The sequence below is a fragment of the Meleagris gallopavo genome, chromosome 7 (assembly GCF_000146605.3).
Source record: "Meleagris gallopavo isolate NT-WF06-2002-E0010 breed Aviagen turkey brand Nicholas breeding stock chromosome 7, Turkey_5.1, whole genome shotgun sequence".
Taxonomy (NCBI): Eukaryota; Metazoa; Chordata; class Aves; order Galliformes; family Phasianidae; genus Meleagris; species Meleagris gallopavo.
In genome coordinates, this window is record NC_015017.2 from 2,469,777 (window position 1) to 2,489,930 (window position 20,154).

General features: G+C 45.5%; 1 protein-coding gene across 14 annotated transcripts in view; it reads right to left on the reverse strand.

The window, feature by feature from the left end:
• COL6A3 (collagen type VI alpha 3 chain) overlaps positions 1-20,148 on the reverse strand; it is a 53,876-nt gene extending 33,728 nt beyond the window's left edge. For 7 of the 14 annotated variants that reach the window (XM_010713250.3, XM_003207369.4, XM_010713247.3 and 4 more), the window contains exons 1-6: positions 19,932-20,148; positions 14,002-14,151; positions 12,909-13,526; positions 8,343-8,945; positions 3,684-4,286; positions 583-1,182 (exon numbers count right to left, since the gene is read on the reverse strand). In XM_010713250.3, the coding sequence (XP_010711552.1) occupies positions 583-1,182; positions 3,684-4,286; positions 8,343-8,945; positions 12,909-13,526; positions 14,002-14,089 (2,512 nt within the window). In that variant the 5' untranslated portion in view covers positions 14,090-14,151; positions 19,932-20,148. The remainder of the gene's footprint in view (positions 1-582; positions 1,183-3,683; positions 4,287-8,342; positions 8,946-12,908; positions 13,527-14,001; positions 14,152-19,931) is intronic. The other 7 variants (XM_019616865.2, XM_010713249.3, XM_010713248.3 and 4 more) reach the window with 6 other exon arrangements.
• Positions 20,149-20,154: the final 6 nt, after the last annotated feature.

The following is a 20,154-nucleotide window of genomic DNA, read 5'->3' on the forward strand; positions in this document are numbered from 1 at the left end:
ACCATAGTAAGGGAATTATTGAACAAACAGTTTATAAAAGGTTAAGCTTACCAACAATTTTTAAGCTTAATGTTAGAGCCTAACTTTGAATATCTGAAGGCAAATTCAGTCTGTGACAGACTCGTAGTATCGCTTCTACAGAGTGCTTGTAAGGAACGATTTAGCTCCACGTACGTGGCTAGAACCTTGCTCCTGCATGCCCACTGGTGCTACATCTATCTTCGCATAACAGTCTCTGTGGCCAAATTACAAGCTCCCATTGCCTGAGCTAGTACAAGCAATGAACTTGCAGGTTGTGATGTTATTATGGAGGTAAAAAGGGAACACCTGAATCGGTGACTAGTGGGCATAGAGTCACTCTGTTCATCCTTCAGTCCTTACCTCCTTCAAACCGTGCTGTCTTTAAATTGCAACTTCAAAATGAAGAGCTGACTGTGTCAAAGCATGTATTTAAGGTTGGGCACAGTCTTCAACGCTTTGACTGAGGGCCTTGGACAAGTGTGAAGGTGTACATTGGAAACAAACAGTCAAGACAAACAAGATTAATTTAATGCAGTCAAGATGAAGGAAGGTAGATATTACCTGTTGGGGCGAGTGGAACCTCCTCCACACCTCCACTAACATATGTTGTTATAGGCTTATTTAACTCCTGAGGTAATGCTGTCAGACCACTGAAATCATCCACAAAATATACCATTCTTGGATTAAACGCAATCTGTTCAAGCTCTGCCTTATCCGCATTCCTAACTCCAACAGCAAAAGTCAGCACTCCGGCCCGAGCTAAGTCATTGGAAACTTGCAGGAAGGGATCGGCAGACCTCCCTGCCGTCACCAGGACTAGGACCTGCGGCACTTGTTCATTTATTCTGCTCCCACCAGCTTCAGTGAAGTGATTCGAAAGCACAAAGTTCAGTGCAGAGCCAGTGTTCAGCACTGACCCACCCTTGGGCCTCAGCTGCCCCAAACGTTGAATTATGTCTGATTTGGTTTGGTATGAGTATAGGGAGAACTCGGTTTTAGGAGTGTCGCTAAATTGCACTAAGCCAACTCGGATTTTGTCAGTTCCAACATCAAGGTTGTTAACTAAAGTCACAACAAAGTCCCGCACAAAGGGGAAGTTGGCATTTCCGACGTTGAGTGATCCATCCAAAAGAAAGATGATATCCCTTTTGGTTACTTGAACTGCGGTAGAGCACAGAAAATAACATGAGACATCATGGAAAACAAAATGGATATTTTCATGTGTGCATACAGCATGCGCCGTACACACATGTGAACCTTGTTAGGAGGGAGGGGGGCATGGGGGAGAGAAAGAGAAGAGAGAGAGTGTGATCACAAGACAAATAACAAGGACTTTGGACATCACTGAATTTGGCAAAGGAGCTTTCTGACTCGTATCAAAAAGCCTTTAAGCATCAGATTTATCAATAGGGCTCAGCCTTTGTTAAGGAAGATGATTTCAATGGCTACTGATGCCAGATCTGCATGTTCTGGGTCATACTTCAGTTGGTAAAAGGTAGCTCTCTTGACTTTAATCGAGCAAAACTGATTTATACTCACAGACTTTGCTTATCTGGAAGTCAGCGTGGATTTCCTCAGGGCTTATCACTTGAGGGAATGTTGCCATTTCCTGGCACACAAAGCATTTGTTGACACTCAGCTCTGCTCTACCACCATTGCCAAACAATCCCCTTCCCATAGGGATGCAGAGAACCACATCATGCTCTGCAGTGCCTGCTCTGGCCACACTACCCTCACACTGTGCTGGGCTGTCGTGCAGAAAAGGGTTCTGCTTGCATGGGAAAACTCTTCTGCCAAGTAACTAATTTGGTTTTATTTTGAGTGGGTATTAAAAATAGCTTTTACTATTGGCTTTAGAACTTGGTCTGGATGAGGCGGTAACGAATGCCCAAGACGCATGCTTTCCAACGTCTGCATTCGATGCTGAAAATTGCATTTTATATCTCTGCAATTACAGACTTGCACGTAGCAAGCAGTAAAAGGGGCAAAAGTCTCTCTGTTTGGGCTTTAACTGGCCAATTCTCAGCTCCTTCTGTAAGATTAAGTTGACCCCCAAGTTGTCTTCCTGTGACTGAGCCCAGAGTTGCAGATCTGCATTGTCACCCTTAAGATGCTGCAGGTTCTCCCTGTGTGCTTTTTGCTCTTAATACATCATCTCCAGATGGGAGATGATGAGCTTTTCTTCCCAGCACAGTTTCATTCAAGGCCCAAGGTGAGAGGATATCTTTAGGTACTCTAGTTGAAATCTAACAGACTGCCCAGTGTCAAATTCAGTTACGTTATTAACGATGGTCTGTTTACAGAGTGGGAGATATTTATTTGCTTATTGTGCATGTGTGTAGCTGTGAGTTCAGAACAATAAAAGGAGTAGAAAAGAAAACAAAAGCTGCATGAGTAAATTGCAAAGAGCAAGAAGGTGTAGGAACATTTTTAATTTGCATTGCAAAAATAAAAATGTCAGTTTTGTTACACAGCCATGCAAAACTGTATTAGCAGGAAACATGCTCTGAGAAAAGTTTATTAAATGATGAGCTCCGTGATATTCATCTTAATTAAGGACAAGTATCAGCTAACTGATTTTAAAATGTCTACTCTTCATATAGGTCAGTCATAGACTTCAGTTTTTTTTAAAGGACTCTTTCAAAAAATCTGTGGTTTGTAATTTTGAATTATTTAAAAAACAACAGCATGGATGGTTCAACACCCACTTAAGCCAACAGGAATCTCACTACTGGCCTTACTGGAAGCTGGACAAAGTCTTGTTTTACTGATGTCCATATGCCATGGGACAGAATTGCAAGGCTCAAATGTGACCTAGCACAACAAGAATTCAACGTCAAGCATCTCTACTGGGGACAAACCCTGAGAAATTTGGTATAAAATCTCTATACAGATTAAAAACCTCCTGAAATACCAGGAAACTGCCTCGGAAGACGTGACTCTACCTTCTGGATTTCTTCCAAAAGTCTACTGATGTCAATGGAAATAGCAAGTAAAAAGAATACATTGGTTTCACAGGGCTTTGGATCATCTTCTAAACAGATTAAATTAAAGTCAACACTGCAGATTAAATTAAAGTCAACACTGCAGCAGTCTCATGTGCCTCTTAAGGCATGGGCTGAATAAATGTTGGTAAGAAAACTATAAATATGTTATGAAAGCAGCTGTTTCTGGCCAACAGTGTCAGGCTAGCTTTCTCTGAACATCTCCATGAGCAAATGTTCTTGTTTTATTTACACTAAGAGAAAAAAATCAAGGTTTCTTGACTATATATCCACTATTTGATGATTTTCAAGCTGGGGAAGAGATGATGATAGTCAAAGTGTCCTATCCATTGGTTACACACATCCTAAGGGAAAGCAAAAACCTCCAGTGTATGATCTGAGTACCTAACTAGTAATGTTCCTCTTTTGCATCCAGGCTTTGAAGGCTGGTGACTAATATGGTCTGGGACAAAGTCCCCAGGAAGGAATAGCAAAGTTATCACGACAAGCATGCTACCCGTTTATCTGTCTGTTCATGCACATTCTGCAAATCAAAGAGACAATATTTAGCTATGCCGAAATGTTCTTCATGCTTTTTCATGTTACCTCTGCATGTAACAAAATACAAGCCGATCAATTTATAAAAATCGCTCTAATTAGAACAAGATAATCAATTACCTGATGGTGTTTCATGGATAATCATTCCTCCAGAGAGCGTCCGGATGGGTGACAGCACCTCAGGAAGAATGGCTTGCATGAACTGAAGGCGGAAGTCATTTGGGTTGAACACAAAATCTCTCTCATGAGCAATTTCTTGGAGTTCTGCCATGTCAGCGTTTCTCGACCCAACGGCAAGGATCACTATCCGGTTCCTTTTCATCTCTGCTGCAGCTTGCTCAACAGCATCCATGGACTTACCACCAGTGATGAGTACCAGCATGGGCAGCACTCCTTCCTCCATCCTACACCCGGCAGCACTGGTGAAGAAGTTGTTCCTCACAAAGTCCAGTGCTGAGCCAGTGTTGAGGGCCGTACCACCCATGAGCTTCATTTTCTTCACGTTAGCCATCACATCCTTTCTGTTCTGATGGGTGTTAAAATAAAACTCTGGCCTCACAGTGTCTGCATACTGAGCCACCGCGACTTGGATCAGGTCGGGTCCAACCTCCAGCCTTTGGACGATTTTGGCAACGAAATCACGAATTGAGTTAAAGGGGCCAGTCCCCAAAGCTGTTGAGCCATCTATCAGGAAGACTATATCCTTCTTGTTCACTTCAATAACTGCAAGTAATGATACACACACATGAATATAACATCAGTGAAGTCTTCCACTACACTATCTGCATAAATTCTATGTCAACAGCCCAGCAAGATTTAGGACTTACTATTTGTTTGTGGGACTGTTACTTTTCGTACCTTTTAACGGTCTTTCTTACTTAAAAAAATAAATAAATAAACACTAAAGAATTGTTACTTGGGTTCTAGGAAGGGAGTAGCAAGAAATCTGCTTAAGTGTTTCCCATTTCGAAAACACTGAAGAGCTGCGAGACTTAAATTGTTTATAAAAATACTAAAATGCTTATACAAACCAAAACAAGAAAAGTGCAAAAATTCAGGAGAAATCTTGGCAGTTAGCTGGAACGTGAGGCAAAATAATCTGGTGATGCTCCTCAGTCTGCAGTAGAGCTATCTGAATAAAACCTGAGAGTGGTTTGATCTCAAAAGGACTGGATTCACAAGAGCAGTGACACAAGTAAATAATAATCTCTGCTTACTCAACATACCTGGACTTTGGGTCTTCGTGTCATACATCTTATTCCTTATCTAACAAAAACAAGCTATGGTTTTTCTTGGCACAGCCAGTCCAGTCATGGAAGAGCTGAATTCTATTCTGCTTGCCATGTGTTTAGCAAAATAGATATCCTAGGTTGTAATCTCTGAAACTGTATTATGGATGATAGAATAGGATGAAGAAAGGGCACATTTAGCTTTCCAGTTCTCTGGATTAGTTTGAAAGAAGATTGTTAGGGGGAAAAAAAAAACACCAAAAAACTTGTGCAGCACTGGAACCAAAACACCATCATATTTAATACACCAGACGTACATGATGCAGCAATGAATTTTAACAAGACCAACACTTGTTATGACAAAAGCACTTGTTATATGGGATCATGATGGGAGATAACACCATCTTTCAAACAACCCACTTCTATCCATCATCTCCCAAGCTCAATGCACAGCCCCAGGGAAGCTGAGACCCAGCCATTAGGACCTCGCACTGCTCAGGGTAAGTGGTAGCAAACAGAACGCCCTGCCCAGATGGAAAAGGGCAATCCTTCATCCCATCAGGGCTCCTCTGCATGGAGGCTATTTACTTTGGATACGAACAAAGAACAAAGCATTGGCTGCAGTCCTCCTTGGCCAGACACCAGCTGGCTGCAGAAAGCAGTGCTCACAAAGGCCATTTTTTGCCTGGGGAGGCTGGTCTCCATCGGGTTTCTGATGATGGACAAGTACTGTAGGACTGCGCTACCCCAAGGAGTGATTTACAGCTGGAGACAGCTTCTGCAATGTGCCTGTCCTGAGAGACTTGCCTCTGTTGGCAAGCATGAGCCTTGCAAATGCCCCTCACACCCAGAGACCAGATGGAAATTGTTTGAAGAAGGACTGATCATCAAAATTTGAAGCACAGAATAGCCTGGTGTGGTCGTTTCAGATAAAAAAAAAGTGATGAAACTCCATGTGAAGTGAATGAGAGCTCCCACCCCAAGCTACAACCTGACTTGAACTGCCAGTGCCACGGGCTAGCAGTGTGTTGACCACCCAGGCTGTCCAAACAGAGCTACTCACACAGGAACAAGGATTTGTTTGAGCATTCCCCTTCCCAGAGCCAGGATACATCCAGTATTTATCCCCTTGGACAGGTTTTTTCCTCATCAATTACTCCAAGGGGAAGAGGGCTGAATACAGGAAACTTTCCAAGCAGAGAACAGCGCCTGAAATCCCTGTTTTGTGTCATCCAGAAAAGATGAATATAGTGCTTTCTTAGCTTTTCAGCAGCAGATACCCAAAAATGGAGACCCTGGGAACTTTTGACTTTATATAGAAGTCTGTGGAAAACATCAAAGGGGCTTTTCAAAGACAAGAGAAGCCATGAAGGAACAGCTCCCTCCTCTATTAATTCTTCTCAGTTCTCTCAAATCCTGCAATACATTTCCTTAGAGAAGAGGAATTCAAGAACTGACCCCAAAACCAGCAGGAAGAAAGACCCTGTGGTGTTAATTCCAATGGAAACAAAGCAAAAAAAAAGTAGGGAAAGCTCTCATGGGTTCTTATGTAGCACCCAGTGAAATTAATGGCAAGACTGCCAGGAATTTCAAATGGGTTGGGACCAAAGCACTATCTTGGACTTTCAAGATTATTGCAATCCCCTAGGAATGTCTGAAGACGTCCCCATCAAACCTGACCCTGCAGAGATTCCTTCTCAGTGCCATCTCTGTTATCTTTGGTGAAATGCCTTATCTTCTGCTGTATAGCTAAGAGAAAGTGGAGAGAGGCAGAAGGGCACTTTGGGAGACTCATTCATCCCCAGAGGACTAGTGTGCAGCCCCAGAGCTAAAGTGAAGCAAGATGACTTGTGTATTTGACAGGAATGCTTGGCATCTCCATGGGCTTGGTATCCTGTTCCAGATGCACTGAACATCTCAAACCACTGCTTTACACTGCAGACATCCAAGGCATCAATGTGAATTGAGCAGATCCATCCAAATGGATGCTAGGGAAAGGAAATTCCCCGAAGTTCCTTGGAGAACACCACCTTCTCTATTTAGCTGATCCAGCTATATATATATGATTGCACTGGCTGTTGCAGCACCTTCTGCAAACGAACTAGAGTTGGAAGTGGAAATATTCCAAGCGCAGAAGAAATCAGATGTGCCCACATTACTAATCCGAGTATTTTCCAATTACCAAATTGAAAACTTCAATTTCAAAAGCTCAAAGCTTTGGAAATAATTTTGAACTAAAGATTCCTGTCCCAGCAAACAACCCAGTTGCTGGGATTTGAACAGCGTTAGGATCAGTGGGGCAGAAGAGGGGATTTCCGTTGACACGCTTGGGTGCTGGCACATGCATTTTAGCTAGACTTGCACATTTCAATTTATTTAGGTAAACGTGACACTTGTGGAATGCCACAAGGACAGGTTATCTTTGTTCCTTCCAGAAATAACGAAGGCAAGGTCATAAAATGATCTTTTAGGCAAATTCCTCCCTTTGGTTTGAGCCACGAGATAGCAAACACGTTTAGACATAGATTAGAGAAGACATCTGGGATGCATCTTTATAGGTTAACATCCATCATGAGTTGAACGGTACGTACAGAACTCCAGACTGAAACACAAATCCCAGAAGTGTTGTTTGCATTAAGCATTCTGGTGATTATGTGCAGGAACTCTAGCCTGGCCTTTCCCAGGGGCCTCTGAAAACATAATGTGTTGGATCTTTCATAAGGCTCACTACCACTACATGTAGCTGAGCTGTAAAATCACAGTGTGAGAAACTCTTAATCACATACGTGCTCCATAAATCCAGCATATAAATCCCAGATATTTGTTATTCTACTGCCCCCAAGATCACGCTAGATCAGAAATAATGGTCATAATGACTTAGAGTGACAAAGCGACCTCAGTGGAATATGGACTTTTTGTTCTTCCATGGCCTGGTGGAATGCTGCAAACTCAGATTAGAGACTGAAGGGGAAACATACGATAGGCAAAGAAGGGATTTCACTTCAGAAGAACTAAGGGTTGTTTTTCTTTTAAGCCCAGTGACACAAAACCCTCTATAGAGGCCTCAGTGCACATTTTTACCCTTCTCCCAAGGCTGGTGCATAGTTTCAATGAAGTAGGTGATTCAAGTGCTGGAGGCAGGGATCCATCTTACATCCCTATTAGCTTCCCCATCCTTCTGATGCCACTTTCTACTGACACATAATGTAAGCTTATCTGACATAAGTGTTCTCAGAGCCAAACACACTGCAGTATTTACTTCCAGGAGCGCTGAGATACAGTAATAAAGATTACATGAGCCTTTTTATACCTTTAGATATCACAGTAAGGATTATACGAGCCTTTTTATACAGTATTCTTTAAAACCCCATGCCATGCCTTTTATAGACACAGGTTTTCAAAAGATAACCCACTGATCAAACGAGTTGCTGCACATTAGCTGCACATTTTCTCCAAAATCAGATCAGAGAGATGCAATGCAAAAAGTAAAAATTGTTTTTAAAGCGTGCAAAATTCATCAAAATGCAACAGTCCAGAAAGGCATACATACCTTCAGTCACAATGGTTGGGGCCTCTAACAAAATGAGTCTTTGGGCCACTCCAACAATGTTGGGCAGTAATAATTCTCGAAGAGCAGCAAGGTTACGGATATCCAGGGCAGTAAATGCGAAGCTTCCATCAGTAGCAATCTGCTGCAGCTCTGCACTGTCAGCATTCAGGACCCCAATGCTAAACGAAAATATACTAGCTTGCTTCACCGCTAACAAGCCCTCTCGGATATCATCGCTAGACTCTCCACCACTTATCAGCACTAAGATCTGAGGCACCGCTTCCTCTATCCTGCTGCCTCCTGCCTGGGTGAAGAGGTTCTCCACCACATACTCCAGTGCTGCACCAGTGTTAGCTTCCTTGCCACCGCGGAAACTGAGTGCCTTGACGGCATCCAGAACATCCGCTTTTGTGGAGTAGCTGTTCAAAGCGAACTCGGTTCTGGGTTGATCACTATACTGCACCACCCCAATGTGTATCTGCTGAGCTCCAACTCTGAGGCTTTCAATCAAATTTACAAGGAAATCGCGTATGGCTTGAAAATTGACACTTCCGATGTTGTTTGATCCGTCAATAAGGAAAATAAGGTCAGCAGACTCTTGAGCTTGAAAAAAAGAAATGCAAAAGGTGAAAGCATTAAAAATGAGTGATTACATGCAGTCGTACAGTGTTCTGACATGTTTCGTGGAAAACCAGTAAGAAACAAGAAAATGAGAAAACAAAACACGTGTTCAATGAGGTGACGTTTGCCTCTTAGTTCTGCATTCTGATTGAATACGAGTTCCAGCCCCAGCATCTGCTCCAGGGTTGAGCGCAGCCTGAGCTCATGGCTGCTGTCCCTTGGGCATCTGTGCTTCTGACACGTGAGGAGAAAACTCAGCAAAACACTATTGTTGAAAATCTAGATCCACTCCATCCGTACCCCGTCCTGTCGGGGGTCCAAATATTTGAACTGACAGAGTCAAAGGAAACGGTGGATTTTGGTGGCAATTCACACTGCAGATACTGGGGGACAACAGTAACATTCACAGGGCCTTTTCCTCACTGTAGTCCTTTTCTTTTCTTTTTTAAGAAAAAGCCATTATTTACCTGTTACATGGAAAGTTTCAGCCTCTCTTTTGCAATTCTGCTCTTTTGCTTTTTAAAAACGGTGGCTGAATATATTGTCTTTTCCCAGCATATGTAAGTGTTATTTGAAACGCAGCTGTAAGAAACAACTGGAAACGTTTTGGTTGCTGTTCTTGCTCTGCAATTCTTTTACCAGCTGTCCAGCATATGCACAATGATATCTGTCCATCAAACTGACCCATACAATTATCGACACATGCCACACAAATGCTGTCTTGCGTTAATTGCTTTGCACAGATGCACTGATTATCAGTAGATATGTCTGATCTGTGCTTTTTCATATGGACACTTCATATTCAATCAAGGAATGCAGAATCAGGTTAAAACGGTGATGAAATCAGTCATGACACAATTATCCAACTCTATTCGTTGCGACTATACCCAGATGATCACAAGCATCTGCTGAGAATATGCACACACCAAACAACACTTTTATATGGCATTAGCATGGTTGTTGAGGGGGGAGGCATTTTTTTTCTGTGAGACTTACCGAAGCAGACCCAAAATGGCCTGGTGTCTGCTCTTCCTTCTTTTTCTCAAGTGACTTTACCATCCACATCACCACGAGTTGTATGCACTCAATAGGCAGGGGAAGAAGACCCCAAAGCATGCTCAAGTGGTTCCATGCTACCATTCTCCAATCTCATCAACAAATCAAACTTCAGATCATTTGCAAATGACTGACAAGCCATGTTTGGAAATCTGGCTTTTGGTTTTTGAAAGCTGAAGGTGAGCCTGGCAGCAAAACTGGCCCATAGTTTAGCAGAGCCAGGAATAAACGTGCAGTCATTGCAATGAGCATCATCCATCATTTTTTGGCAACTGTGTAGCTGCTGTTCTAGTAAACGTTCTCATGCACCACAATGCCACCAAGAGACTCAACTGTGCGATCCCAGCAGCAAAGGAAAAGGCTCTCCAAGGAGTCACCAATTCCCTAGGCCAATTCAATGGCCAACACCAGCTTGGAGAACACCAACACAGTTCAGAATTGCAAAGGGCTCTGGAATTCTTTTCCACTGCTGAGTCAAGAGCTGTGAGAGTGCTTAGGGTTGGCTTTGCTGTGCCGTTTGTGGTTAGGATGCTCACGCTCCACTTTTATAACACAAAGGGAAGAGAAATCTCGAAGTACAGAGTGCTGCTTCAGATACCCTGAGGAATGGCGTTTCAGACACCAGTGGGCATCATCACATCATCACAGGTTGCTCTCTGAGAAAACAGTGTTTATGAAACAAGTGTGTTGGATAATTTGTCATCACCGTAAAAACTCTTGTACTTCAGTGCACATTTATGGAACAAGACGGTGCTGGAGGACAAATGAACGCATGCTTGTTACACAACTAAGCAAGAAGGATCAGATGAGACAGACAGTTCAGGTTTAATGAATACACCAGGGCAAACACAGGGCTGACTTTCATACTTACGCCAGTCAGCTCTGGGGACTGCCACAGACCAACAGTTCTGGTACTCTATATTGGAAATACTACGGGACTGGTTGGCTTTCTTTCACATTATTTCTTTACATTCAGGTTCATTCCTAGGGTAACATCCATGGCATTTCTACACATATCAATGCTACATGGAGTTAGCAGCTGAAAGAATGATTTCCTCAGCTCTTAGGCAAACTATTAATTGCAACACGCTTTGCACACCACATACTGTCATGCAATGTAACATCTTTTTACATATTTAATGATACTCCATAGAGAGCTCAGGCAGAGTGTGCTGGGACAAAACTGCAACAGTAGGATTAGCTTAAATTTCGTGACACAGGAGGGGATGGGAAGGCTTACAAAGAATATCTCTCAGTAAAAATGAACTTGGAAGTGCTTCCCAATGTACATGAAGTGGGAATTTGCCTTTATAGCATTTAAAGAAGCATCTGAAACTTGGGACATCTGTTACCTGCTGGCATGTCCCAGAGGAGGACAGCCAGCCTCCAAGGACAAATTCCCCTATTGGTTTCAGCAGGGAAGCACTGTGGCCCTTCACAATGATGATGCTGAACAGCCTCTGCAGCACTGTCAGCACATCATATATGGCATTCCTTTAGCACATGTATCAGCATGTTTACTTAGAAATGGTGAATATTACATCTTCTTTCTGGGGGAGCTCCTTTCCTTCCCTGTGGCTTTCACGTGACCTGGATATTTGCCCTGTCAAGCACACTGCACACAAAAAAAAAACCAACAGCACATGTGAACACAGCCTTTTGGTGTCGCTTGGTGTCATGCAGTGATGGAGAGCACCCAGTGGGGTGGCGTGAGGGTTAATCAGACAAGACAACACAGAGGATTAATGTTACACCTCATCACACTGCCATTGCCTTACATCACCCCACAAGCTATTGACCTTCAGATGGAGTCTCAGGAATAAAAAGAAAGGTTTGATCTCTTGGACTTCTGTTTTGAAACACAACAAAGCTGCTCAGAAGGCCCTTTACACACTGCCATTTCATAAACAAGAGGAGGGACAGAGGAAGGCTCTCTTATCTTTTCCTGGCAAATTGTGGTCAAGGAATCCCTTGAAGCCAGTGCAGAATGCAGAGAAGTTAAAGCAGGTGGGAGTCACCAGCTTGGATAGAAGGCAACTGAGTGGCATGGCAAAAAGGGACTGTGAAACCGCATGCTTTCTCCAAGCAGAGGAGAAGTGAGGTCTGTGGACTGGCTGAGATGGAGCTTTCACCCAACCTACTCTCAGCAAGCACTGCTTTTGCTGTCTTCGGCTGAAACAGGAAAAATAATGGGGCTTTCTAAAGCCACCCCACACTGTCAGTGGGAATACGGTCTCCCAAGAACCCTCTGTACTCGCAGGGCTGTGTGGAAGCTACATCTTCCAAACCTAGAGGACTCATGAGGTCTTGGGGAGGGGGACCAAATCCCTGGCACGTCAACTCTGTGCTGCTCCAGGCTATGATAGCATCTCAGTTTGTGATGCCTGCATCCCACCACGTCCCTGGGGTCCCCTGCACAGACCTCATTTTCCACTGCCCCACCAGCTGCAAGGGAACATCCCATCCCATGTCCCTGCAGCCAGCAGGGAGCTGTGCAGCCCACAGAGGGCTTTGGTTTGACACCAGAGCTGATGTGTTTCTCTCCTATTTCCCTACTGGGGAGTGTAAGGGATGAAGCGATTTAAGAGCTCTGCAGAAGCCCTAAGCTTGCATTTCTGTGCCGTGAGTGCAGAAGGATGTCTCCAAGGGGCCACTGCCCATGACAGGGCTCCTGCACTGCCTCCTGCAACAGGAATTTCAGCTCTGTTTGCAAACCGTGGAGTACAAGTACAAGCACAGGGCCATACGCTTCAAACCTTTGTTTTTAAACCTCTGACCATCCATCTCAGTCCGCACTTACAAAGGCTTCACACAGTGCAGCACCAGCAGTCGCCATGCTGACGGGAACCACCAGCACGGCCAGGACAGAGCACAGCAGTCGGCCATTACCTGTGATGTCTTTAACCAGTCCTTTAGCTCCAGCCTTTTCTGGAGTCATGGAGGTACGGACACTTGCCACTAAATCTCCAACTATGCCATGGAGAGCGGTAAAATTCTCTATGTTGAAAAGGTGGGTATCGAAGGGTCGGCTCGCTATCTCCTTTAACTCCCCTTCCACCGCATCCTGCACGCCGACCGCAATCATGTTTACATGGGCCGATTTAAGGACAGATGATGGCAGAGCCACATCATCCTGGGATTGTCCGTCCGTTAACACTATAATAACCTGGGGAACGCCTTCACTCGCTCTGCTTCCAGCAGCTTTAGTGAGATGGTTCTCGATTAGGTACTCTAATCCTTTTCCAGTCTTGCTGCCTCCCCCCATGTAAGGCATATTCGCGATATGGGAGAGCACATCTTGGTTAGAGGGGTACGTATTTAACTGGAACTCTGTGTGTGGGTTTCCGCTGAACTGGACCAGTGCAAAACGGAAATCATTTCCTCCCACATCTAAAGCCTTTACAACATCATACAGAAACTCTCGAACGAGTTGGAAGTGCTCCTTCCCAATGTTCCAAGAGGAATCCACTAGAAATATTATATCAGCCACGGCAACGTTTCTGACAGCTTTAAAAAAACAGATGGGGTTTAGGATTTTCTAGCAGTCAGCACAAGCATTCCTCCTCAACCCAGTGCCATGAGCTCCACTCCAAAGGGTGCCGGCACCTCCTAGAAACCCAGCAGCTCCCTGTGGGTTGGTGGCAGCGCTCATCTCGCATCTCCCCTCCGCTTCCCACGCTCATACGCATGCAAGGAGGCCAGAACAGCCCTGCCCTGGAAGAAACCCATTTGGGGTCACGCTGGGGCAAAACCCCACATCCCGCACCCCGGCCACGCAGAGCATCCTGGAGCTGGCCCGCTGGCTAGCAACATGCTGGGGAAGGTCCAGGCTCTGAGGTCAGCCCAACGGGACTGGAGTAGCAGGAGGTAAACCACAGTGTACCATCAACATGCACATTAAAAACCAAACAGTGCAAACATCTCGGAGCGAGAGAGCAGCGTGCTCGTGGACGACTGTGGTCAGTAATGGGTCTTGTCTTACCTGCTTGCTGCTGGGCACCAACTGAGCAAAAGCCTGAGAGCAGGAGGCCAAGTATTGCCGCAAGGGGCAAATGTCGGTGTTTCCTCATTCTGTTCTTTTGTTTCAGTTTTCCTTTTTATTCTCCTTGTTTCAAAGCACCTGGTGTGAGACCTAAGGGAGAGGGAGAACGGGGTTAAAAGCCTGGTCGTTATTAAATACCTTATTGTTAATGAATACTGATAGCCATCCCACCTCCTACAAGATGTCAGTGCAGGAGGTTCATAGAACCATAGAATCCTAGAATGGCCTGTGTTGAAAAGGACCACAATGCTCATCCAGTTTCAACCCCCTGCTATGTGCAGGGTCCACCAGACCAGGCTGCCCAGAGCCACATCCAATGCCTCCAGAGACGGGGCATTCACAGCCTCCTTGGGCAACCTGTTCCAGTGCCTCACCACCCTCTGTGTGACTGTGATCAGTCATATAGTCTGATTTTTAGGTGGTCCTGTACAGAGCCAGGACCTGGATTTGATAATCCTTATGGATCCCTTCCAACTTGGGATATTCTATGATTCTACACATGTGCCTGGAATGAAACAGATGAGATGGGATAGAAAAGTCAAACTGTGTGGTTTTGTGATGTTTTGGTAGGGGAAAATGATTTTAATGCTGGTCAGGTTCTTTATTGTAGAAGAACAGTCATTCCCACCATTGATATCCAGTCATCACTGTAGGGCATAGATGGCTTCTCACCTGTACTGCCCAGGTAATGCTGAGTATATTGGCAAATGGTCAGCCTCGATTTCTTCTCTGATGATTCAACAACCAAAATATCTGGCCACCCTCTCCTTGCCCACAGGGCACTAGTCAAAACATCTGGGCAAAGCACACTTTCCTGCTGTTACTGCTCCTTATTTGAATTTTTGCAGAAGGCAGATCCTCCTGAACGCCCCTCTTTGCCTCATTTCACCTTTTCAGCTCTCCCAAAGCTACAAATGGAAACTTAATTATCCCAGGTCCAAGCGAGCCACATGTTCTGGCTATACAGCAAAAAGCCCTTGGACTCCCTCAAGCTCGCAGCCCCGGCGGTGGAATAGCCTGTGCTGGCTGACCACATTTTGGAAAGGCACCAAGATTAATATTTTATGTGCCGGAGCCAAAATATAATTTATGGACGTTTCTTATCTTTGATCCACCTGGAAAACCTTCTGAAACAATGCCTCCTTCAGGGAAGTTGTGTATCTGTTGTCATAGTGATGGCCAATTTATTATTTAATCCACACATCCAAGCCTACAGAGCAAAAACCAGCTCTGTAGGCTTGGATATGAAGAAACTCTTGCTTCACTGAGCAAATATCCTCCCAGAAGGGAGCACAGTGATATAATACTTCTCATTCCCCAAAAGGAGCTCAATTATTCAAATGAGCCAAAAGTGATTCAAATACACCAAGCTGTTAACCGGGTCATCACTGAGAAGGAAGAAGATCAGTTTTCTCATAGCCATTGCTTCCAGCTCCATCAGTCCAAGCAACTAGGAGAGTCTCAGAGAGTTCAACAGCCTGCCCTTTCAGAGAAGCCTTGCAAGATGCATGAATGGCAAACCTGGCACAGCCAGGAGCACAACCAAAAGCACTCGTAGTAGAAGGCAGGCCCTGACTCTCCTCCTACTGTTGTGTATGACAATAATAACACCAGATGGAGAGCTGTTTAATAGGCACCCAGAGCCAGCAGCTAGCATGCAAGATTACTTAAGACAGGACGAGGCTTCCCTATTATTGGCAACTCTTCAATTAATAGAGGCAACAGCTGCAGCTGGGGTATCTCTATCATTTATAGTCCAAAAAAATGCCTTGTTATCTGGCCACCATCCATCTCCCCAGCTACTGGAGCCCAAGCCAAACCTCCCAGTGCCTCTAGTGACAGAAATCTTGCTCTGATGGACACTGCCCCTCACTCACACCTCAGTCCTTTGCCCCCAGGGATGAGAAAACTAGGCAGCACCCAAAGGACACTGTGAGATAACCTTGCCCAACTCACTCTGCTGGAGCAACACTCAGTCTCAGGTTTGTTTGATTTGATTCAGCCAGCTTAGAATTAGGATATATTTTTCAAGCAGTAATATGCTGGCTGTTCTTTTTAATTGCCTTCTGTTCCGTTTTAATCCTTAGAGGATCTATTTCCAGCTCCCTCTGTGATCGCTGTATTTTTGGTTACATGTCAGCGAGAGCCCTGTTGGTTAACACAGCTGCATTAATCCCTCTAGCATCACACTTTTTCAAAGCCATCTTAATATCCTGGTTATCTAGAAGGAGAGAGGCAGAGAAATGTTTGAGGGCAGGTGTCTGCTAGAGACTGATTGACCACTCAAGGAGAAGAGGAGTCTTTAAGCACAGTTGTTCCCTAACAGGGTTCTTCCTTATCCCCAGCCACAATGCAAGGGGAGGTGCTGGGTGAGGAGGTGGCTACGGAGAAGAAGCAAAAGCACTGCTCAGGTTTCATCTGATAGAGCAAACAGTAAGTCTCTTGCTAGGTGGAAGAGGTGGATGATGTGATTTTTGTTTCTTGGGTAGGGCTGCTTGGTTTGTTTGGGCAAAGTGCAAGGTATAACCTACTCTGTTCCATTTTTCTACCCCTCTTCCTACACTTCCTGCTCTCCACAGAAACTGTAGGTGGATTCAGCTTGCAGGAGGTGAAGGACAAAAGCAGGGAACGTGAATTTAAGGCAGTTCAAGTTAATTTTGTGGTTGCTGACAGGTGTCCATTCTGCAAATGTATTCTTCTGGTTTGCTATCTGGGCAAGTTACTTTCATCATGAATTTATCACTGATTTTCTCAATGGAAAGTTTCTCACAGTCCTGGGTGTGTGGAATCTCCAGCAGAGCTTTCAATATAACCCCTATAAGCCTGGAAGCAAGACTGAAAAGCCTGAAGCTGGAGTGCTTCTGGGAGGGCAAAGAGCTTTCTGAGCTGCTAAGGAACTCTGGAGAATCTATCTGTTAATAATTCCTATGTGGTCAAAAGGACTGGTGTGCTATTCAGTAATCTGCAGTTTTTTGGTCTGCCTCGAGCTGATGCAGTGTGTGGTGACCTCTGGTTGCAACAGCATCTCCTCCATTTCATCAGAAGATATACATCTGTTACCAATAATGCTTTCAAAAGGCAACCCTTTCTGCCACTAACGCAATGATTTCCTTAAATATTTTCCCCAGCAGCTATGTTCTGCTTTATGCACAGACAAGTATGCAATAAGTTGAACATCTCACATCATTCTATATTTGTGTGGGGGCTTCGAGCTTCCTACGAATCATCCACTTGTGTGCATTTCTCTCACCAGAGCATAATTAAAATCCAAAGAAGCTCGAAGCAGATGAGATGAGTAGGCTTTAAAAAGCAAAACATAAAAGGCAGGAAAGAATTACTCCAGCTTTTACATATCGCTTTGATTTGTTGCATATGCCTCTCAGCTGGGCTGGCTGCCTTTCAAGGGGGGGGGGGAGGAGGTGTCTATGGCTTCAGTGCATATAGGAATGCAATGTGTGTCACGTGTAGATGCAGATGGGTGCTGGCCAGCCTTTGGGATGCTGTCCCAGAGCAAGTTACACGTGGTCCCGTTTTCCTGTCCAGCTTGAAGGCTCTTCCCCAAAAATCCCTTGAATAAAAGCAATTGTGGGGCCCTAAATCCCTGCTTTGTGTGTGTAGGGTGGGTCACTTCTTTGCTGCTGCCGCTTGGCATTGATGGCGCTGGAAAAGTGAGGGCTGCTTCTGAAAATGTTTCTTCCCACCAATGTAGACTTGAGCAACCCAGCCCAAAAAGCATGGAAAATCCTCCTGCTTTTGCAAACCTGTTTAGTTCTGACCAGCAGTTAGCAAAACTCCAGGGCTATGCTGCCTTCATATCACACCCAGCATGCCAGCATCTCATATGAATTGCATACTCATTTCTGTTCTTATAACTATGCAATTGGTTTAAAATCTGCTTGTTTTCCCCTACTTAAAGACAGAGACTAAAATAGGGTTGTTAATAAGAGGAAAGGCAGCATTTGCTGGGGGAAAAAAAAATATGAGGATACTCCCTCAAAGATCAATGACTCTTTATGTAGGGTAACATAAGCCTCCCAGTGCCTCTCTGCTCAGACAAATCATCCCCTTAATGTGGAACACAGAGCACTTAAAAAAAGGTGGAAAAAATGATGGGCACGTGGGCAGCAGGCTGGCCATGATTCATGCAATGCCAGCCAGAACCTGGCCCTGCAGAGAGCAGGATGGTCCCCATTGCAAGTCAAGCACGAAAGCAACGAGGGGATAATCTGAGGTTGGCCAGAGTTTGCAGTGATGTAAGGAATAGGATGTTCCCAAACAGGCACGTCTCAGAAGTTAGGAAAGAAACGTTTCTCTCCTGGTTGCAATGGGGGTTGGTTTAGCTCACCCTGAAAGCAAGGGGAGATGATGCTTTGAATGGAAAATTGTGAGCGTGTTTCAAAACTCACGGAGGGTTTGCTGAGAAGTGCAGAGGTATGGAATGAATGAATTAACTGAATGACATGGGGCATGCTGCTCCTGTTGCAGAGAAACCACCTGCCTCCCAAAGTTAGTGAACCTGTCTGCAAAGAGGGTAAATCTGTCCAAATCTGTATCCAAAAGGGATTGAAAAGCCTGGTTCCTAAGGTCCACACTGGTGAGTTGAGGGATGGTGCTAGGGAGGCGTCCTGCTCCATCCCTGTGCCCTTGGGGATGCTTTGGCCTCCACAAAACTCCCAAACTGGTTGTTCCCCTGCAGCAGAACTACTTGAACATGGCAATTATCTGACCATCCATACCAATGTATAATTTTTAATTGGTAATTTTTAATTGGTAATCGGGTAAAGCCAGAAGTTTGAAAAATGCAGAGTCTCTCCCCTGGGAGACCCTATGAATCATCACCAGGAATGAGTTTCCCCTTTGCGCCTGCTGGAAGGAAAGTGGCTTTGGCCACCTCCTCTCCAGCCCCTTTTGGCCTCTGTGCCTGGTCAGGAAACCAGTTTGGCCACAACCAGGCTGGGTTTGGGAAGGGAGGGCTCTGCAGAGGGGAGAGGGTGGTGGGATGTCTCCTCCATTAGTCACTGCCTCCCTTTGGTGAGAGCACTGCCGCCTGAAACATCTCAGGGAGCTGAGGGTGAGGGGACTATGAAGGGAAAGGGGGGATGGCTCTGTGTTGGGCTGAAGAGCCCTTCCCTTAGGGAGAAAAGGTGATTTTAGCAAATTTTTATACAGATGACCAGGAGATGATGGCCCCGTTGCAGGGGACAAGCCCAGCAGCAGGACCCACATAGAGTGGGCAAGTCTTTGTTAGTGCATCCTTCTTGCCTGTGGGCAGGAAAGATGAGGGCTGCCTCAAACAACTCCAAAACGGGGATGATCCTGGGGAAGATGCACTGAGAAACGTCCTTAGGTTGTCCCTATTCCTCTTGGAGACCTTGTTGGATCCCATGCATGCCGTTGGCACATTGCCGTGCCCAGGCAGCCCCACAGACCACATCCCTAGCAGCACACCCCTAAGCATCCTTTTTGGTCTCCAGCTCCATAGACACCCCCTCCTGAGCTCTTCTGTGCTCCCACCCTACCAAGCTGCTGCAGCAGTGATGTCAAAGCATAGAAGGCAAACACCCGTAGAGAAACCCCGTTGGGTTTAAGTGAGTTTAATTCAATTCTGTGCTCCCCAGAGCATCCCCATGCACCTGCAGTACTCCGGCTCTACATGGAGGTTCCTGGGGTGCCCTGCTTTACAAGCCTGTTGCAGCACTGCTTTTCCCTGCAGACTGAAAGCGAAAACACAGCTTTCCTCCAACACTTTTGCCCTTCCTGCTCTGAGTTTTGCCTAAAACGCTTTGAACCTTTCCCCCGTTAAAAAAAGCAGCAGCCACGAAGGGAGGCGAGCGCAAGCTACGAGCTCCCGCACGCACGGCGGCACTTACCCCTGAGTGAACCCCCAAAACAGATCGCTTATCCCGGGGTTCTCCCCTTCCGAAGCACCTTTCTGTGGCCCCGCCGGTGCCGCTCAGCGTCCCCGCTTCCCTTCGCCTTCCTCGTCGGGCCGCTCGGGATGCTCTGGTTCCCCGACAGGCGGCCGCCGCGGCTCTGAGCGGGGCCGGGGGAGGCGGCTGGCGCGGTACCGGCCGCTGCAAATGGGATCCAGAT